The sequence below is a fragment of the Oculina patagonica genome, chromosome 10 (genome assembly GCF_052425735.1).
Source record: "Oculina patagonica isolate OP01 chromosome 10, crgOcupat, whole genome shotgun sequence".
Classification (NCBI taxonomy): domain Eukaryota; kingdom Metazoa; phylum Cnidaria; class Anthozoa; order Scleractinia; family Oculinidae; genus Oculina; species Oculina patagonica.
Window position 1 is genome coordinate 14,471,467 of NC_135767.1, and position 16,119 is coordinate 14,487,585.

At 39.5% G+C, this 16,119-nt stretch overlaps 2 protein-coding genes across 2 annotated transcripts in view; one reads left to right on the forward strand and one right to left on the reverse strand.

Moving 5' to 3' along the window:
* Positions 1 to 16,119, reverse strand: part of LOC144629101 (transmembrane protein 121B-like) — a 272,095-nt gene that overhangs the window by 209,879 nt on the left and 46,097 nt on the right. The gene's annotated exons all lie outside the window — the stretch shown is intronic.
* Positions 1 to 16,119, forward strand: part of LOC144628971 (DDB1- and CUL4-associated factor 1-like) — a 39,320-nt gene that overhangs the window by 10,335 nt on the left and 12,866 nt on the right. Inside the window, exons 6-18 of the mRNA XM_078487106.1 lie at positions 1,871 to 1,938; positions 2,260 to 2,518; positions 4,791 to 4,987; positions 5,676 to 5,777; positions 6,280 to 6,438; positions 7,769 to 7,948; positions 8,468 to 8,674; positions 9,407 to 9,496; positions 11,157 to 11,236; positions 12,164 to 12,304; positions 12,932 to 13,034; positions 13,534 to 13,798; positions 15,689 to 15,831. Of these exons, the coding sequence (XP_078343232.1) occupies positions 1,871 to 1,938; positions 2,260 to 2,518; positions 4,791 to 4,987; positions 5,676 to 5,777; positions 6,280 to 6,438; positions 7,769 to 7,948; positions 8,468 to 8,674; positions 9,407 to 9,496; positions 11,157 to 11,236; positions 12,164 to 12,304; positions 12,932 to 13,034; positions 13,534 to 13,798; positions 15,689 to 15,831 (1,994 nt within the window). The remainder of the gene's footprint in view (positions 1 to 1,870; positions 1,939 to 2,259; positions 2,519 to 4,790; positions 4,988 to 5,675; positions 5,778 to 6,279; positions 6,439 to 7,768; positions 7,949 to 8,467; positions 8,675 to 9,406; positions 9,497 to 11,156; positions 11,237 to 12,163; positions 12,305 to 12,931; positions 13,035 to 13,533; positions 13,799 to 15,688; positions 15,832 to 16,119) is intronic.

Consider the following 16,119-nt stretch of genomic DNA (forward strand, 5'->3'; position numbering starts at 1 on the left):
CTTCAAGAGTGTGAGGAACAACTACTCTCTGCGTTAAAACAGCCATAACTTTTGAAAAAAGAAAAAAAGAAAAATTCGCCGACACAGTTTTGTTGCTCGATTATTGGGCAACATTCTTGCCAAATTTCAGCAAAAATTGTTGAAACTCCATTGAAAACGAACTTAAAGTGTGCGCCTCTCTCTTCAAAACTCTGTTTTTGAGATACGAAAGAAAATATATTTTGGGGCGTTCTTCCGGTGTAATGAGATTAATGACACAACTTGACGTGAAAAAATTATCACGCGTTAATAAATAAAAAATAAATAAATATAATGTTTATAGTGGTCATGCACTTAGCTTCATATCTCAACGAGATAGCTAGTTTACAGGCATGCCACTGAAACAGAGGAAACAAATAATTTTAAATAAACATAACAAGGTTAAAAATCCCAACTGGCAGGAGGCAGACCAGTTGGCTATGTACAAAGCGTGGTCGAGGATTTGAACTCGGGACAACCGAGAAACAAATCCAGTTACGCGTTGAGCGATAGAATGAAGGCTCATTTTACTTAACAATATAACTTGTTCAAAGCGGTGTCAAATGTTGCTTCTGGCCGGAAACAGTGTGTTGCATGATTTCAGTTCTACCGCTCACGTTATAACAATTTTCGTCGCATTGCAACAGTTTTAGAAATGTTAAATCTGAAACAACGAAAACGTGGAATCGCAAGCATCCTAAAGTAAGCCGAGGAACTGGTCGTGATTCCAGGTCGTGACGTTACCGCTTTAAGCGGCGAAGAATAACCCGTTGCCGCTATCTCCTAGCGCATCTGCCAAATCTTTTGTCTTTTCCCGTTTTTGCAACATTCTTCGAACTTGAGATCATAAGAACGGAAAAATGTTTTTTTGATGTGTGGAAATCTATGCATTTTGCCAGCACAAAACACCCAAAGAACTCTGATAATCATGCAACGGTAGTATCGCCGCGCTCCTTTAATCAACCTGTTGACAGCTATCAATATCAAATAATTTTTGGCAAGAAATGTTTTTCCTTCATAACTCTCTGTAGAGTCAATCTTTTTCCATGAAATTTTTTTTGAATGAAAGGTCTTAATGAGATCTACCCAAAAATACCAAAATATATTTTTCTTTAAAATGGTCAATTTGGGGGTATACTGATACCTTAAGTAGACTGTGTTCAGGCCTAGATACCAATCATTGGCATCCTCGTCTCGGAAAGACGATGGTCAGCTATTCAGTGTTGACAGGCTCTTGAGTGACTCAAAAGCTTGATTCTTGAGTGGCAGTCTTTGTTGCCCAGTGGCCTCTCGAACTGACATGTGTCGTTCCTTTCTCGCCGCCCGCTTAATTGTCGCCTCAGCTCTGCGTGCGCCCTCCTTCACACCGTGACGCCAGGCACTGCGGTCTTGCATGAGGACCTCCCAGGTATTAGGATTGATTTCCGCGAGTCGCAGGTCCCGCTTGCAAACAAATGCCCATCAGGCCAGAGCTTATCCCAGTTTTTACTGCAAATTAGGCAACTACGTAGAGTAGAACCTCGATATAAGGGCCAAGGGACTGGCAAAATACGTTCGCTATATTGAGGTTCTATTCCATATATTTTGCTATTACTGGGATGAAAAATATTGTTTGTTACATCGAGGACTTCGTTATATAGAGGTTCGTTAAATCAAGGTTCCATTGTAGAAGTATTTCTACTCTCCTACAACACAGTGACACTAGGCAGGATTTAAACCCTGAATGCTTAATCTGAAGTCCATCTGCTAATCATTTGCCACTGCATCTCACGCATCTACCATATGGCCACATCTCTTTACCGGGTATTAAATTTTTGTTAACTTCAAAAACTAAATTTCGATCCTCTGTCAGGTCTTTTAGCATTTGCAATGGAAAGCCAGGATATTGCTGCAGTATTCAGAGAAGAGAACTCTACATTGGTAAGTTCTCTTGACACCTTGCTTAGTTTTGTGTATTTTGTGGTTCGCACTGCAACTTTGGGGTAAAGATTTATTTATCACATCGCTCACACTGTATCCAGGATGGTTTCAAATCATATGCCTAAAACAGCCTAAAGTTCTTGGTTTAAATATTTTAGACTGGCTTGATTTTTATTTGTTCTAGATGTATAAAAACCACAAAGAAATGCAAAAAAAAAAACTGTTTTTTTTTTTAATTAAACCAAGAGCAAATTGAAACCACAACAAGTGTATAACTTGTCATTGTTTCTCTGATAATTTATCCAATTTGTCCACACTTAGGTACCTTGTATGCTGCGGCGGTTGCACATCTTAAAAGACTTGTCAGACCTGACTCAGCCTGCAATAACAGACCTTTCTAACAGGGTCATCCTAAAGGCCAAGTCCAATAAGAACCGGACTGACAGTGGTAACAGTGTCAAGGTCAAGAAAACTGGCTTGGTCGAGCCTGGACCATCTAGTGGCTCACAGCAGAACAGTGAAATATCTGGTTTGTGTAATGGTGATGTGTCAGAAGATCCAAGTTGCTCCAGTGGAAAGGGTCAGTTGTTGTGCACATACATGTACATAGTTGTTGTGATCTTTGTTTAAGTCAGTATTTTCCTTCCCAGCTGTATTATTTTGGGATGTTATACAACATTGCCCCCCCCCCCCTCCAAGTCTAGACTAACCAGTCTAACTTGGCCAGACCCCTCCTCTCCTATAGATAAAAATAATAAGGGACTGGTCAATAAGTACCAGGGGGGGTGGGCCGGAGCAATTGGAAAAGTGGTGGCTCGAAAATTAGTGACCCACCCCGTCCTTCTGGCTCAAAACTGACTGACCCATCCCTGATAGGGGGTTGAAAATTACATGACCCACCCCCTTTGCTAAAAAAATCAAGGGACCAATCATTTCTTTATCATCTGTTAGGGGTTGAAGGTTTTTGATTTGACTTCAGCTTTGAAAGTGAAATTCCCTACATAGACATTTTCCCTGATGGGCACTGCTGTTCCATGTACGTCTTTTTCCATTTCTTAACACACCAAAGAAGGACGAATTTATCACTTCTTTTAATAGTCTTTTTTAAGTTTTCCACATATTTGTGTGTAATCAGTATGTAATATTAATTCATAATCAATTTTTGAAGAGTTCATATTTTTATACAGAAATTAATAACAGAAACTACAACCACTGTCCATCATTCATATTTGCAAAGTGTTTCAGTAAAGAGTTTACTGGTATTAAAAGGCCTAAAGCTCAGAATCTATGCAGGTCGAAGAGAGACAGGCAAAACCGATGTTATGATCACAAGCCATCTAGGGGGGTCAGGGGGCATGCTCCGCCTGGGAAATTTTTTATATTTGGGCCTTTTGAAATCGCTAGAAATTCATTTAAATCTGTTCACATGGAGAAATTTATCAATTTTATATACTGATGAATACAACTTTTCTTGGAACTATAACAGTTTAAAGTTAGTGAATAAACAAGATGACCCACCCCCTACGTGTAGTTTAAAATTACGTAACCCACCCCTTTTCGAGGGCTCAAAAACTGATGACCCACCCCCTTTCTGCTCCGGCCCACCCCCCCCTGTACTTATTGACCAGTCCCTAAGTTGCTGTGTAGCACTTTGTTCGTGTACTTTGAAATGTTTTTTTTTTGTTAAAAAAGTGCTAGAACGTTTTCTCGTTTAGCAAGACGTTTTGGGAATAACCCCTTCGTCAGTCGCAAAGTAAAAACGGTCCGTTGAGCGATTATCAAACTTTAAGTTGCGCGCGCGACATATGGCGTTGATGCCATATAAAGGTCACGCGTGTGAAAGAAACTAAACGAAACTAAATAAATTTAAAGTCTACGTTCAAGCCTCTTGGGGCAGGTGAACAGCGACAGGGCATAAAGACAGTGTGAGGAAAGAAGGCTGATTTTCAGGATGGGAACACTTGCCCCAAGAGGCTTGAACGTGGACTTTAAATTTATTTAGATTCGTTTAGTTTTTTTTGCGCACGACCTTTATATGGCATCTACACCATATGTCGCGCGGGCCACGTAACGTTTGATAATCGCTCAATGGTTTATGCTTTGCGACTGATAAAGGAGTTATTCCCAAAATGTTTTGCTAAATGAGAAAACATTTTAGCACCTTCCTCTCCTGTTCCTCCCCCCCCCCCCTCCCCTCAAAAAAGCCTCATACGGTATGATATGTCCTGAGTTCAAATCCCCAGTCCCTACCCCCTACCACTAGATGGATTTGTCTTCGAGAGTCCCAAATTCAACTCCTTCACACTTTGTAAATAGTTAACTTAACTGGTCTGCCTTCTGCCAGTAGGGATTTTTAACAAGCCAAGTTTCTGTTTAATTTAATATAACAATTAATTAATATTTGTTTCCTGTAATTTACAGAATCATCAATTAGCACAGCTGTGCTAGATAAATTGACACTCAAGTTTTTTTAAGTGATTTATTTAATATTTATAATTTATTTATTAAACTTGCTATACATCGTAAAATAGATTTGCCTAGTTCAACTTGAGGTCGAAATAATATAATCTGAACAGCGACAGGACATAAAGACAGTGTGAGGAAAGAAGGCTGATTTTCAGGTTGGGAACACTTGCCCCAAGAGGCTTGAATGTGGACTTTAAATTTATTTAGATTTGTTTAGTTTCTTTTTAGTTTGTTTAGAGCAGTGCTCACTTCAAAACTACCTGCCAAAAAAATGCCCACATTACCAAGTTAATTCCTAATTAATTTACCCACCTCACACTATTATCAACTGGTACGTCCATGTTCTTTTGACATTGTTATCAACATTATTTCATTTTGCGTTCTAGGTAAAAGTCCGCTACCAACAAAAAGTCTACCACTAGTCAAGCCAAGCAAGACTGGCCGTTTTCCAGTGAATGCAATGTGTGCTCCTAAGGGAGGGTACCATGTGATTCCCATGTCCTTCTCGCTTTCCCCCCTGACACTTGGCATGCAGCAAAGGCTTATCTTACAATATCTGACCCCGCTGGGAGAATATCAGGAGGTACAGTGCCATATTTTAATTACAGCACATGTACATACATGTAATACATAATAATTATAAAGAAAAAAATATTATAAAATCTCATGAGCATGATACTGATGCTCACGATGCTTCTTTTGCTTGTCAGGCAAGTGAATGATCAAGTTCACTAGCCTAAGCTCAAAATCCACTTGCCCCAGGCTAGCTGACTCTAACTTCTTTGCACGCTTCATATAAAAACACAATATCTCACTCTGTTTAACTCTTTGACATACCCTTGGCCTTTTTTTAAGTCTGGTGGTGCATGTGACTTGAATTGAAAAAAACATTTAAATTGTCAATTGGCTTCTGAAAGAATAATATTTATTTAGATTATTATCAATATTAACTGAACTAATGACCATTTTCAACCCTCCAAGTTTACTTTTTTCCTTAGTGGCCATTTGGCCACCGACTACTCAAGTTTTGGTCGCCAGTGAAAAATTTTAGTCACCAAATTAAGCTGATGCTTTCATTCATTCCTTTCAATTTTAGTCGCCAGGCTGGCGACCTTGGTTCGAATTTAGTCGCCATCTCCAAAATTTTAGTCGCCATGGTGACTAAAATGGTCTTAACTTGGAGGGTTGATTTTGTTTTTGAATGATCAAAAACCAGTTTCTTTGACCTCCACTAGCTAGCTAACCTTTTTCTTTTCATTGTTCAAATTTAGTTGCTGTCAACGGTGTTTGAGTCAAAAGCTCTGGATCTGGTTATGCATTACATCACATTCAAGGGTCAGGTTGATGTACAACTTGTCTTTGAAGCCCTAAAGGTGAGATCAGATTATTAAAATGTACAACAACAACCTACAATCTTTCAAAAAACTGTTCCCACTTAATATTTTCTTTCAACCCCACTCCCTCATTTCAATGTTGTTAGTACTCAGGGGCAGATGTAGGGGGATGGTGCAGGGGATGCGCACCCCTCCCTGAAATGACCTGTGGCTTAGTATTTGCTTTTAAAATATGTTTACGTCACCAGTCAGTTTCACCATTCCTTAGTGGTGCACCCCCTCTTAAGAAAAATCCTGGATGTGCAACCCATCCTAAGAAAAATCCTGGATCCGCCCCTAATGTTGTCATGTTGTGAAAACAAAGCCTGGCAAACCACAAATTCCATGAAACAACATTTAGTAGACTAGGGGGAGAGAGGGGTAATAATTATTTTAACCCACTTCCAACCCAGGACATTTGCGAATTTCAAAATAGTTTTGTCCAAGATTGCAGCTTGTGCAAAAGCAACTTTTTTGAATTCCTTTTCAAATTAAATTTCAGTATTTAGCATCCCTTCTTTGCCACAAGAAATTTGCCACAGAGTTTGTCACCCATAATGGTGTTCAACGGTTGCTGGAAGTTCCACGCCCATCAGTTGCCGCAACAGGATGCTCCATGTGTTTGTATTATTTGGCTTACAATGAGGATGCTATGGAGAGGGTAATGGTCCTCATTGTTATCTCATTAAATATTATTACTAATATTAAATACATGCATTTTTCAAACGTCTCTAATTTTGAGACAGTGTCCCACAAAACCATACAGTCAAACTATTAAAATTTACATGTAAAATCAGTTTTGTCACAACTTCAAAATACTGCTATGGACGTACTGTTTGGAAGAAGCCGAAATGAAAATCACCATGTTTGCTCATTTTTAAGTGTATCATAGAAATCATTAAAAAAATGTAAGAGTTTGTATGGTTTTGGGGGATGCAGTACAGTAAAAACCCGCGTGTAAGAACCTAGGCATTTAAGAACCTTCTGGCAGAAATTTGCTTTTATAATACCCCAAAATATAAGAACTTGTTTAGCCAAACAAATTCCTACAGGTTCTTATATGTAGGGTTTAACTATTTAATTTATATATTTTTTTTTACCAAAAACCAGAAAGGTGATGTTACTGGGGTATATACAGTATGTTGTTGGACTTTTGGCAACATGGGTGCATTAATAAATTTTTATAATGAAGAACAGACCAGATTTTATACTATTTTCTGATAATCAACAACAATGTCTACTCTGTAGAAATTAAGAACCTGATTAAGAACCTACTTAGCCTAAACTGTCAATAAGTACCCCGTAATACAAGAATCTGTTTTGCCAAACTCTGAAAAAGTAGGTTCTTACACGCGGGTTTTTACTGTATTAAAATACATGTAAGAGACGTTTGTATGGATTTTAAACCATGTTTCAAGGTCCACAACTTGGTCTCTGTTAAACTAAAAACCACCAAACTTAGTCAAATGACCAATCTCGACGTGGTCTTTCAAATGGTAGTGTCAGTTTATTGATTGGTTAAAAATTAAAACTTGCCCCAGTTTCCCGCGCAACCTCGGAACGGCCAATAAAACTTTATCTGATTATAAACCCCCATTGTACAGGTAGCACTTGTGTTGTATTTTATGTCGATAAAGTGTGTTCATGTTCATTTAACAGCTGCAGTTCTTTGTATTGTTATATATTTCTGTATACACCAATAAAATATTCACATGCAGTAATCCTTCCAAATATTAACTCAGAAATTTTCCTGAAAATAAGTCACTACCCTTATAAAGTCCCTCACTGAAAATAAGCCCATCTAATGAAAGGGAGATTGAGCTAATAATTATAAGCCCAGTGGCGTGCTTATTTTCAGAATTTCACAGTTTTTGTGAAACCAATATAATTGTAAACAGTTAATTGCTTCTTTGGGATTTGTTATTTACTAAATTGAAGAAAGAGTTCTTTAATTTGTGCCTCATTCATTTTGAATCATTTTTTTCTCTCAGGTATCTCTCCTACCGCACCCTGTGTTAAGTGACATGGTGAAGTATGCATTGTGGCTGTTAGAATGCTCCCATGACTCTGGAAGATGTCATGCAACTCTTTTCTTCTCACTCACATGTTCGTTTCGAGCAGTGTTGGAACTTTTTGATAGCAATGATGGCCTGCGAAAACTAGTGAACCAGGTGATTTACGATTTACATTATTATCCAACCTAAGTTTTACAACATGGAGTTTATTAAGCAAACCACATGGTAATGGCTACGGGAACAGAGCTTAACAAAAACAATCGTAAATACAAGTACAGTAGCTCTACATGTGCTTTCTAAATCATTGCAAATTTCTTTGCCATTCTCTGCAAAACAAAAAAGTGAAATGATGAAATTCTACATTTTGGCAAGAACGTGGACCACAACGGCGATTTTTTCACATTTCTATTTAGAATTGAACGATGTGTTCGTATATTAAGCTGAGGATAGTCCTGGCACCGAAACAAAGACTAAATTGATTTTGATAATCGCGAGATTCTTGTGTAAAATAATCGACGTTCGCTTCGGAGTTGCCGTCGTATTTGCTTAAACTCCCTAGAGAGTTGTTCATCATTCACCACATTATTTCTGTTTCTACCTTCGACTATCGATTAGAATTTCTCCTCTCTCTTGTTTTTAATTCCTGTTTTGCTGTTTTTGTGTGTGTGTTCTTAGCTAAGCACGCTTTCCATCCTTCGTCCTGATGAAGCTGAACTTCTTAGTGACGATGAAGTGTTTGGCAGCCGGCAAACAGCAAAACACACTTGTATGGCGCTACGACGGTACTTTGATGCCCATCTGCACATCAAAGCAGATGCTTTGAGGAGATCTATTGCAAGAAACCAGGGTGGGACCCCACCGGTCCCTGTTCCGGCTTATAAGGTGGGTATCCCCTAGAAACGGTGTCGTGCACTTCAAAAATAGATAAACCCTCAACTATTTGTTACTGGGCATCCACGTTATGGCCAATTGGCAGCTGTCAATACAAGGTGTCTGCGACCAGTATCACGTGACCTTATCGCGGGCTCAGGTGTATAACTCGTTGACCGCTGACCGGGAAATTGTTTTCTATTGGATTGCGGGCTCATTTCCAATTTTTTATGCCTATGGTCAGGGAATTCAGATATTTAAATAAAGCTTAAGGGTAAATTACTGGGGATTACTAGCTTAAGGTAAATTACTGGAGAGCTCCGCTTTTAGGCTTGGCGAAATCTATTTAATAAGGTTTACTTCATTGAAGTTATTCATAGCGTGTGGCAACTTTCTGAAATCATGGCACACTGCTTCACTGGATGGCATGTGATAATACCTTACAGCAACCGCAGGGTTAAAAGTGCGATTTTCACTTGAGTCTTGAAAGTAATTCGCATTTGGTTTTGCATTACTACGCTTAGGTGTTGGTTTAAAAAACCTGCACCACTTACTTGTCCAATCAGAAGTAAAAACAAAACCAATCGCGCCTTCAGCTCTTGTGCATTTCCCTGCGCTTCCAGACTTAAACTCATCGACTGACAGCAACTTTTCACTCGACTCTGAAGATGACTTCCGCTAACGAACTACTGACTCTGGGTTCAAACATTTACTGTGATATATTTTATTACGTCTTCCTTTCAGGCTGCATCGCTCTCTCACAGCAGTGTCATGGACAATTGTCGGCTGATGTTGGAGAATGCCCCAACAACATTTCGCTGGGAGCCTGTTGAGGTAGTATCACAGTTATCGAATCTATGACAAAATTCTTGATTTTGATTGGTTCTCAGCTGTCCGCACGCCTACTTGTCATTCGCGATCACGTGGGTGTCCAATTTCAACCAATATAAATGCCCGATTCCTTTCTATGGCGCACGCCTGCAGGGAATCATCATGGTAGTTGTATTCTCGACCGCGGTCAAACGACAGAAATATGCAAAAAATAAGAAAAGTACTGCATAGATAAGGTTATAGTTTTCACAGTTTAAAGTTCGATACATAACCGGTATCCTAAGGGTTTAATACTAAGTTTTTTGGTGCTTTACTAAAAAAGTTCTACGTGTTTGAAAATAGCGAAATGCGGACTTGTCGGCGCCATTTTGTCTAAGCACTTTAATTCGGACGCGAAACATTTAAAAAATAAAAACACTCGTTTACCTGAGGAAATGGGATTATGCTTACACTCAGCAACTATTTTTATCTATCTTTACTCGTACTAACACTTCAATGTGAACAAAAAACGTCGAAATGGAAAGAAAAGCTGCCTGAGACTTTTGACCGCGGTAAAGTTGTATTCATCAAACCATGCGCAAGACTTAGGAACGATGAATACAACTACCGTGAATCCCTGCAGACGCACACCATAGAGAGAATTGGACATTGTACACTTGTAATTGTTCAAACGCCTACGTCATGTTGCGTGTCAGTCGCGTGTAGTTATTGAATGGGTTCTTTCGTAAATTATTAAAAGGTTCCTTCACGTAAAACCAATGAAATACAGTCAACTCTCTCTAAGACGGACACCTTCGGGACCTGCCGCAGCTGTCCGTCTTATAGAGGTGTCCTTCTTGTAGAGAGTCTCGAGATAACGTGGCACCAGTAGTTCTGAGATAATTTAGCTAAACCTTTGCACAATACAACAAACCTTTGCTAACTGCAACAACACTAAAATAATAAAAGGACCGTATTTGCTTTTTAAAGCAAAAATTGAGAGCTTCTGCAAACTGTAATACTGTAAGTAGAGAACGACGTCTTTAGTGTCCATATACGTAAGCAAAGAAGTAATCCGTTAAAGCGTCATTGTTTGTGGTTAGTAAGCTTGGTATACACGTATCCTTAGGGCACGAACTAACTTTGCGAAGTTTGGAAGTATTTTCACTAATTAAACATGATTAAAAAAAACACTTTTCAAGTGGCGGTTAAAGATTTTAAAGTGTCCGTTGTCCGTCTTAGAGAGGTGTCCGTCTTATAGGGAGTTTGATAACAGTAAAATGACCGAAAAACGGCAGGGACCATCACCAGGTGTCCGTCTTATGGAGGTGTCCGTTAAGAGAGAGTTGACTGTATACAGTAATACTAGTCACTCTTTCACTCAAACAGGTTCTCAAAGACTTTTAATCTCGCAATTTGTTACGATTAATTTGTGAGTAGACCTCGTGTCTGTATAATTAACTTTGAAACAATCGTTTGATATAGTATCTTCACTCCCGTTTTGTTGTATTATTTCTATTTCCTTGTCTAAAAATCTTTTTGACCACCTGTATTGAAAGTATTTTCTTACTTCAGTTATCACCATGTTTTGATTACCTTTACTATTATAGTGTTGTATTGCGTGACACATTTCCCTTTTTTTGGTCGTTATTTTTAACTTTGTGACATTTTTTTTTCTGTGAAGATGATGAACAAACTGCAAGGATTTACATTGTTGCTTCAGTTAATTTCTCTCTCTTCTGACTGGGGAGTGGCCAGCAACAGGTACGTGTACTAAAATACATTTTGTACTTTTTTCTCTCAATTTCAACATTCCACTTCGTTTTTTTAACGAGGGTAGCATGTAACAGTCTTGCGACTGACGAACCTGTGGCCCTCGGATTCCCGATCGAATTGAAATTTAAAAAAGTTGGTTTTTTGAAGGGAGGAAAACCGGAGAACCCGGAGAAAAACCCTCGGAGCAAGGACGAAAACCCAACAATCTCAACCCACATATGACGCCAGGTCCGGGAATCGAACACGGGCCACATTGGTGTGAGGCGAGCGCTGTCACCACTGCGCTATCCCTACTCTCCACTGATTGACAAGTGGGAATACTGCTTCAAGGGGTGTTTATGCAATTCGCCTACCTTTCTGTGCATCCATCCAAAGCGATTAACTTCTAAAGAAACTGTTGTGCAAATTTAGAAAGATAATGCTTCATGCGTTAGGCCTTTGTTAGAATTTAACTTTCCAAATACGTTATTACAGGGCGGGTTTTTGGCCTATTGCCCTTTTGTCATTCAGGTTTTTTTCTTTTTTTGTATTGGTCTGTCAGGCCATCGTTCTGCTCGTCCATCCGTCCATCTGTTCGCTTGCCTTCTTGTCCGTCCGTCTGTTCGTCCGTTCGTTGTGTTGCGTGCGTGCGTGCGTTCATTCGAACATTCATGCGTTTGTCCGTACAACCATCCATAAATTCGTTACAAAAGAAACAGCTGCAGCAGTGGCTTGGTAGTCCGATAGCTATTTCTCAGAAGTCCAGATTCTTGCCCTATCATTAAAAGCTTTAAATAATGTGCAACTCTTTGGCAATTTCAGTTTTTTTAAAGTGGTACTAGATTTCACATCGTACATCTTGCATTGAGATCTGAGAGATATATTTGTTCTCACTTATTCTCTCCTTTCTTGATCGTTCATCTTACATAAATCAAGAGCGGACGCCATGCGCCTAGCAGCAGAAGTGACTCGCCTAGCGTTAGAAATGCTGTTCGTACTGACAGTGGTCCCTAAGGCTCAACTGGCGCTTTGTGAAGAAGTTCAACTACCCACAGGGGAGCAACAGAAGGGAATGAGGTATTATAAACTAATTTTTACCTTTAAACATTGATTCATTTATATTTGAATTTTCTGGTTTGTGATTGAATCTTTGACAAAATTGCAGGCAACGGTCACAGAACAGAGAATCGCATGTTACTGTGAAGTAAATCTCGATTCACCGTTCACATACATTTATAATTGCTTTGCCGGTAAAAGCAGATTTTAACTGGGCATAAGCATACGGTAAGCACAAGCATAAACGCTTAAGAAGAACGAACAAACACCCATTCTTCTTACGCTGCCCTCACTAACACAAGCACAAGAAAACAAAATTGTTCGTTCTTCTGTATGCTTATGGCTTATGCTTATGCTCGAGCATATAATGTCCAGTGAAAACCAGGCCTTAATCACGGCTCGCAGCTTTTTAGCAGATAACGGGGAAGATCAAAAGTCGTTTCTCATAATGATGCCGAACATATGTGTGTCAATTTATGGCTCACGATATAACTCTTTGCAAACTTCAACATAATCGTGAAAAAAAAAAATTAGCAGGTATATTGTGTTGACGTACCACCAAAATATTAAAAGGAATAAATAGAAAGCAGTAATGGAAATTAGTATTTGAAGTTTGGGATCGAAAAGTTACCGTCACTATTCTTGCAGGCTTCTACTACGCTGCGCTGAAGGAGGTCTTCTCAGCGACACTGAAGTTCAGAAAGCTGCTCTCAATGTCATTTGTAACTGTGTCTGTGGACCGCGAGTAAGGGTGAGTCACAACTGCTGTACTGGCGACACAAATGGCTGCAAAAGAACAACCTAAATAACACACGCTTTTCGTTCTCGCCCCATTTGTGGGCGTGATGAATAAGTCAAAAGCTAACACTTGTTCGCTCGTTTAACTTTGAAAATTTTCGGACGTTCTAATTTCAAGTTTAACGCCTGAAAATTTAAACGTGTGAACAATGACACTTCCTTTTTCTGCTGCATCGGCATCCACAGTAATAAATTTAATCAAGACTTCTTCTTTTCCTGAATTGTACTGTAAATGGCATATGAAAGCTTTCCTTACATATTACAGATACTTAACTTTTATTATTGTAAATAGCAGAACATTCGTCAATTATTATATCATTTGACTTTTACTTAAGTCCATTATTTTCTAATTTTAATCTGCTTTTCATTTCTACATTACCCCACAAGTTTATTGCTTAAAAGTATCGTGTTTAAATAAAGGTTATTCAAGTGCCCCTTCAAACCTGTTGCAGGTAAGCGGAGCTGTGATGAAATTCCAGGCAAAATCCCGACCGGCCTACAAGAGTAGTGATGACATTCTGTCCAAGATGTGGGGCTGTGTTCGGGCCAGTAACGGTATCAAGGTTCTACTGTCCCTACTGATGGTGAAAACACCGCTGGTCGATGCAGACTGCATCCGCGCCTTGGCTTGTAAAGCCTTATATGGGCTGTCAAGGAGCGATAAGATTAGACAAGTGATTGGAAAGCTGCAGCTTTTTAATAGTGGGCAGCTACAAAGTAAGTAATGTAACGTGTGGTCCTGCCTTTGTCAAGGAATCAACCTTTGGGCCTCATTTAGCTCCTGGATCGAACTGTTCAAAAACCGATTAACACTAGCCCCATTCTCGTCTTTTTTTCTCGTCCTCATAGCCCTTTCCGCTTTTCCTTAGCCGGCAGGGCCTTCGCATGAGACGCGAAAGGCTCTGGAGACACATGATTTCCAGTGGTTCTAGGACTTCCGGTCCTCATGTAAGCAGTCGTGATGTTTCTTCTGTGTGAGAAAGTCATGGCGTTTTTGACCTCCGTTCAAGATTTCTTTGTTTTTAACCGCCAATAAAAAAAAAATCGAAATAATTCAAAGATATTTTTTTCTCAGAGCCCTTCCTGTCTCGAACCAAGGCCTCGCCGGCTAAGAGAAGTGAAACAGGCTATGAGGACGAGAATGCAGCGACGCAGGATTAAAAGTTGATTGAGGGTTCAATTTTATTATTTATCTTGTGTAAGAAAAGTGTTTTATTGCTTATGTTTTGTAGAGTTTAAGAAATGTCAACGTTAAAACTGGAGGACACAAAATACAAACAGAAAAGCTCACTTGAATGTTAAAAAAAAACTGAAATCAAAATTCACAAGTGCTAATTCTGGATTAACTTGAACATTGTGCTTTGAAAAAACCCGGCCCTGCTGTTCAAAGGTGGCGTTTCTTGGATGTTGAAAAAAAAAATCACCATGAATTTGTCCGTTTCTTCGCCAGAAAGTTCACTGGGTCTCAGATAAGCGTTTTGTCAGGTCCTAAAAGCTCGCTGGTATCCATTTGTACCCCCGCCTCGGTTGTTCGAAGGATGGGCAACGCCATATCCAAGGTATAAATCATTGTCCATAGGACATTGTCAATTCTAATCTACTGGATAGCAATTTATCCGTTATTCACCTTTTGAACAACGGGGCCCTGGGTGGAAAAAGCCACTGCGAAAGTGAAGTGTCTTGCTCAAGAACACGCCATAATTGCCTCAGCCAGTGCTTGAATCAAGAATTTTTGGTGCGGGTTGGTGGGCAAATTACAGTAAATTGTCTACTTAAAAAATTATCACGATCTGCAAAATAGACAACTAGACAACATATTCATGTTTGACAGTAAATATGGACAATTGTGCTGCAAATTTCAATTTGCTTACTCAGTAACTATTTACATAAACTAACTGCTAAGAAATGCATATCCCTGCTTCAGTGCCGTAGCAAGGGGAGGGGCCGGGGGGGGGGGGCCGTGCCCCCCCCTAGTTTTTTTTCCCAAAAAGGAATAACAGACCTGTATAAAATGTTGAAAATAAAATTTTATCTCCCGAGAGGTTTGAAACAATAACATTTGTACTTCTTTTTCATTTTTTTTTAACGTACGTAGGGTGATGCACAACAATGTTAAACGGCCAAAAACTAAAACAAACCAGAAATAAAGACCAGAACGTACTATGATGACTCCGAAAGGTGAAAAATTTGCTGGTTTCAAAATACATAGACAGTCGGTTTTCTATTTTATAATTGACGTTGCAAGTGTTATACTCTCTTCAGTGGTTTGCTGAGACAGTGTAGGAAGTAAATAATTCGCGATTTGCGTAAATCACAAATAGCTCTTGGAGAACGCTGGACATAGCATTTCCAAGCTTCTAGATTTCAAAATTTTCTGAGGGGGCATGCCCCCAGACCCCCCAAGCGGCTCGCGCCTCTGGCGCTCTCGTGCCCCCCCCCCCCCCCCCCCAACTTATTTCACCCTTGCTACGGCACTGTGCTTTAATAAATATCCATGTGATATCGGTCCTCTAGTAGAATTGCAATATTGCTAACCCTGGGAAAATTGTTCCGGATTAAGATATTATGTATCCCAGCATTTTTTTCTCGATTTATTGTTATGTTTAGTTCTGATGCGGGAGCCAGTCATTGAAGATAATGCCGCTGACCACGCCTTGTTCTGTAAATATGCGGCTGAACTGTTGGAGAGGGTCACTGGTAAATCACTTGCGACTTCCAGTGCTGTACCGTCACTGTCCAGAATAACTAGGGTATGGAATCAACACCACTATCCATGTGGAAGTATAGCTTTCAGTCGAATGGTCACACACTAGGGTTTCTTCCACAGACTTAAAGTTAGAGCCACCTTGTGCAGCATAATAAACAGTACCACAATAAAGCACTGATCAATAGATTTCATTTGAATGGTAATTGGTTACGTACTAAGGTTTCATTCAGAGTCGTCAAAGTTAAAACCACCTGTACAGCATTATTAACAGTACCTTATGAAAAAACTGCTAAAAAGCTTTCATTTAAAATGGTCACACACTAGGGTTTCA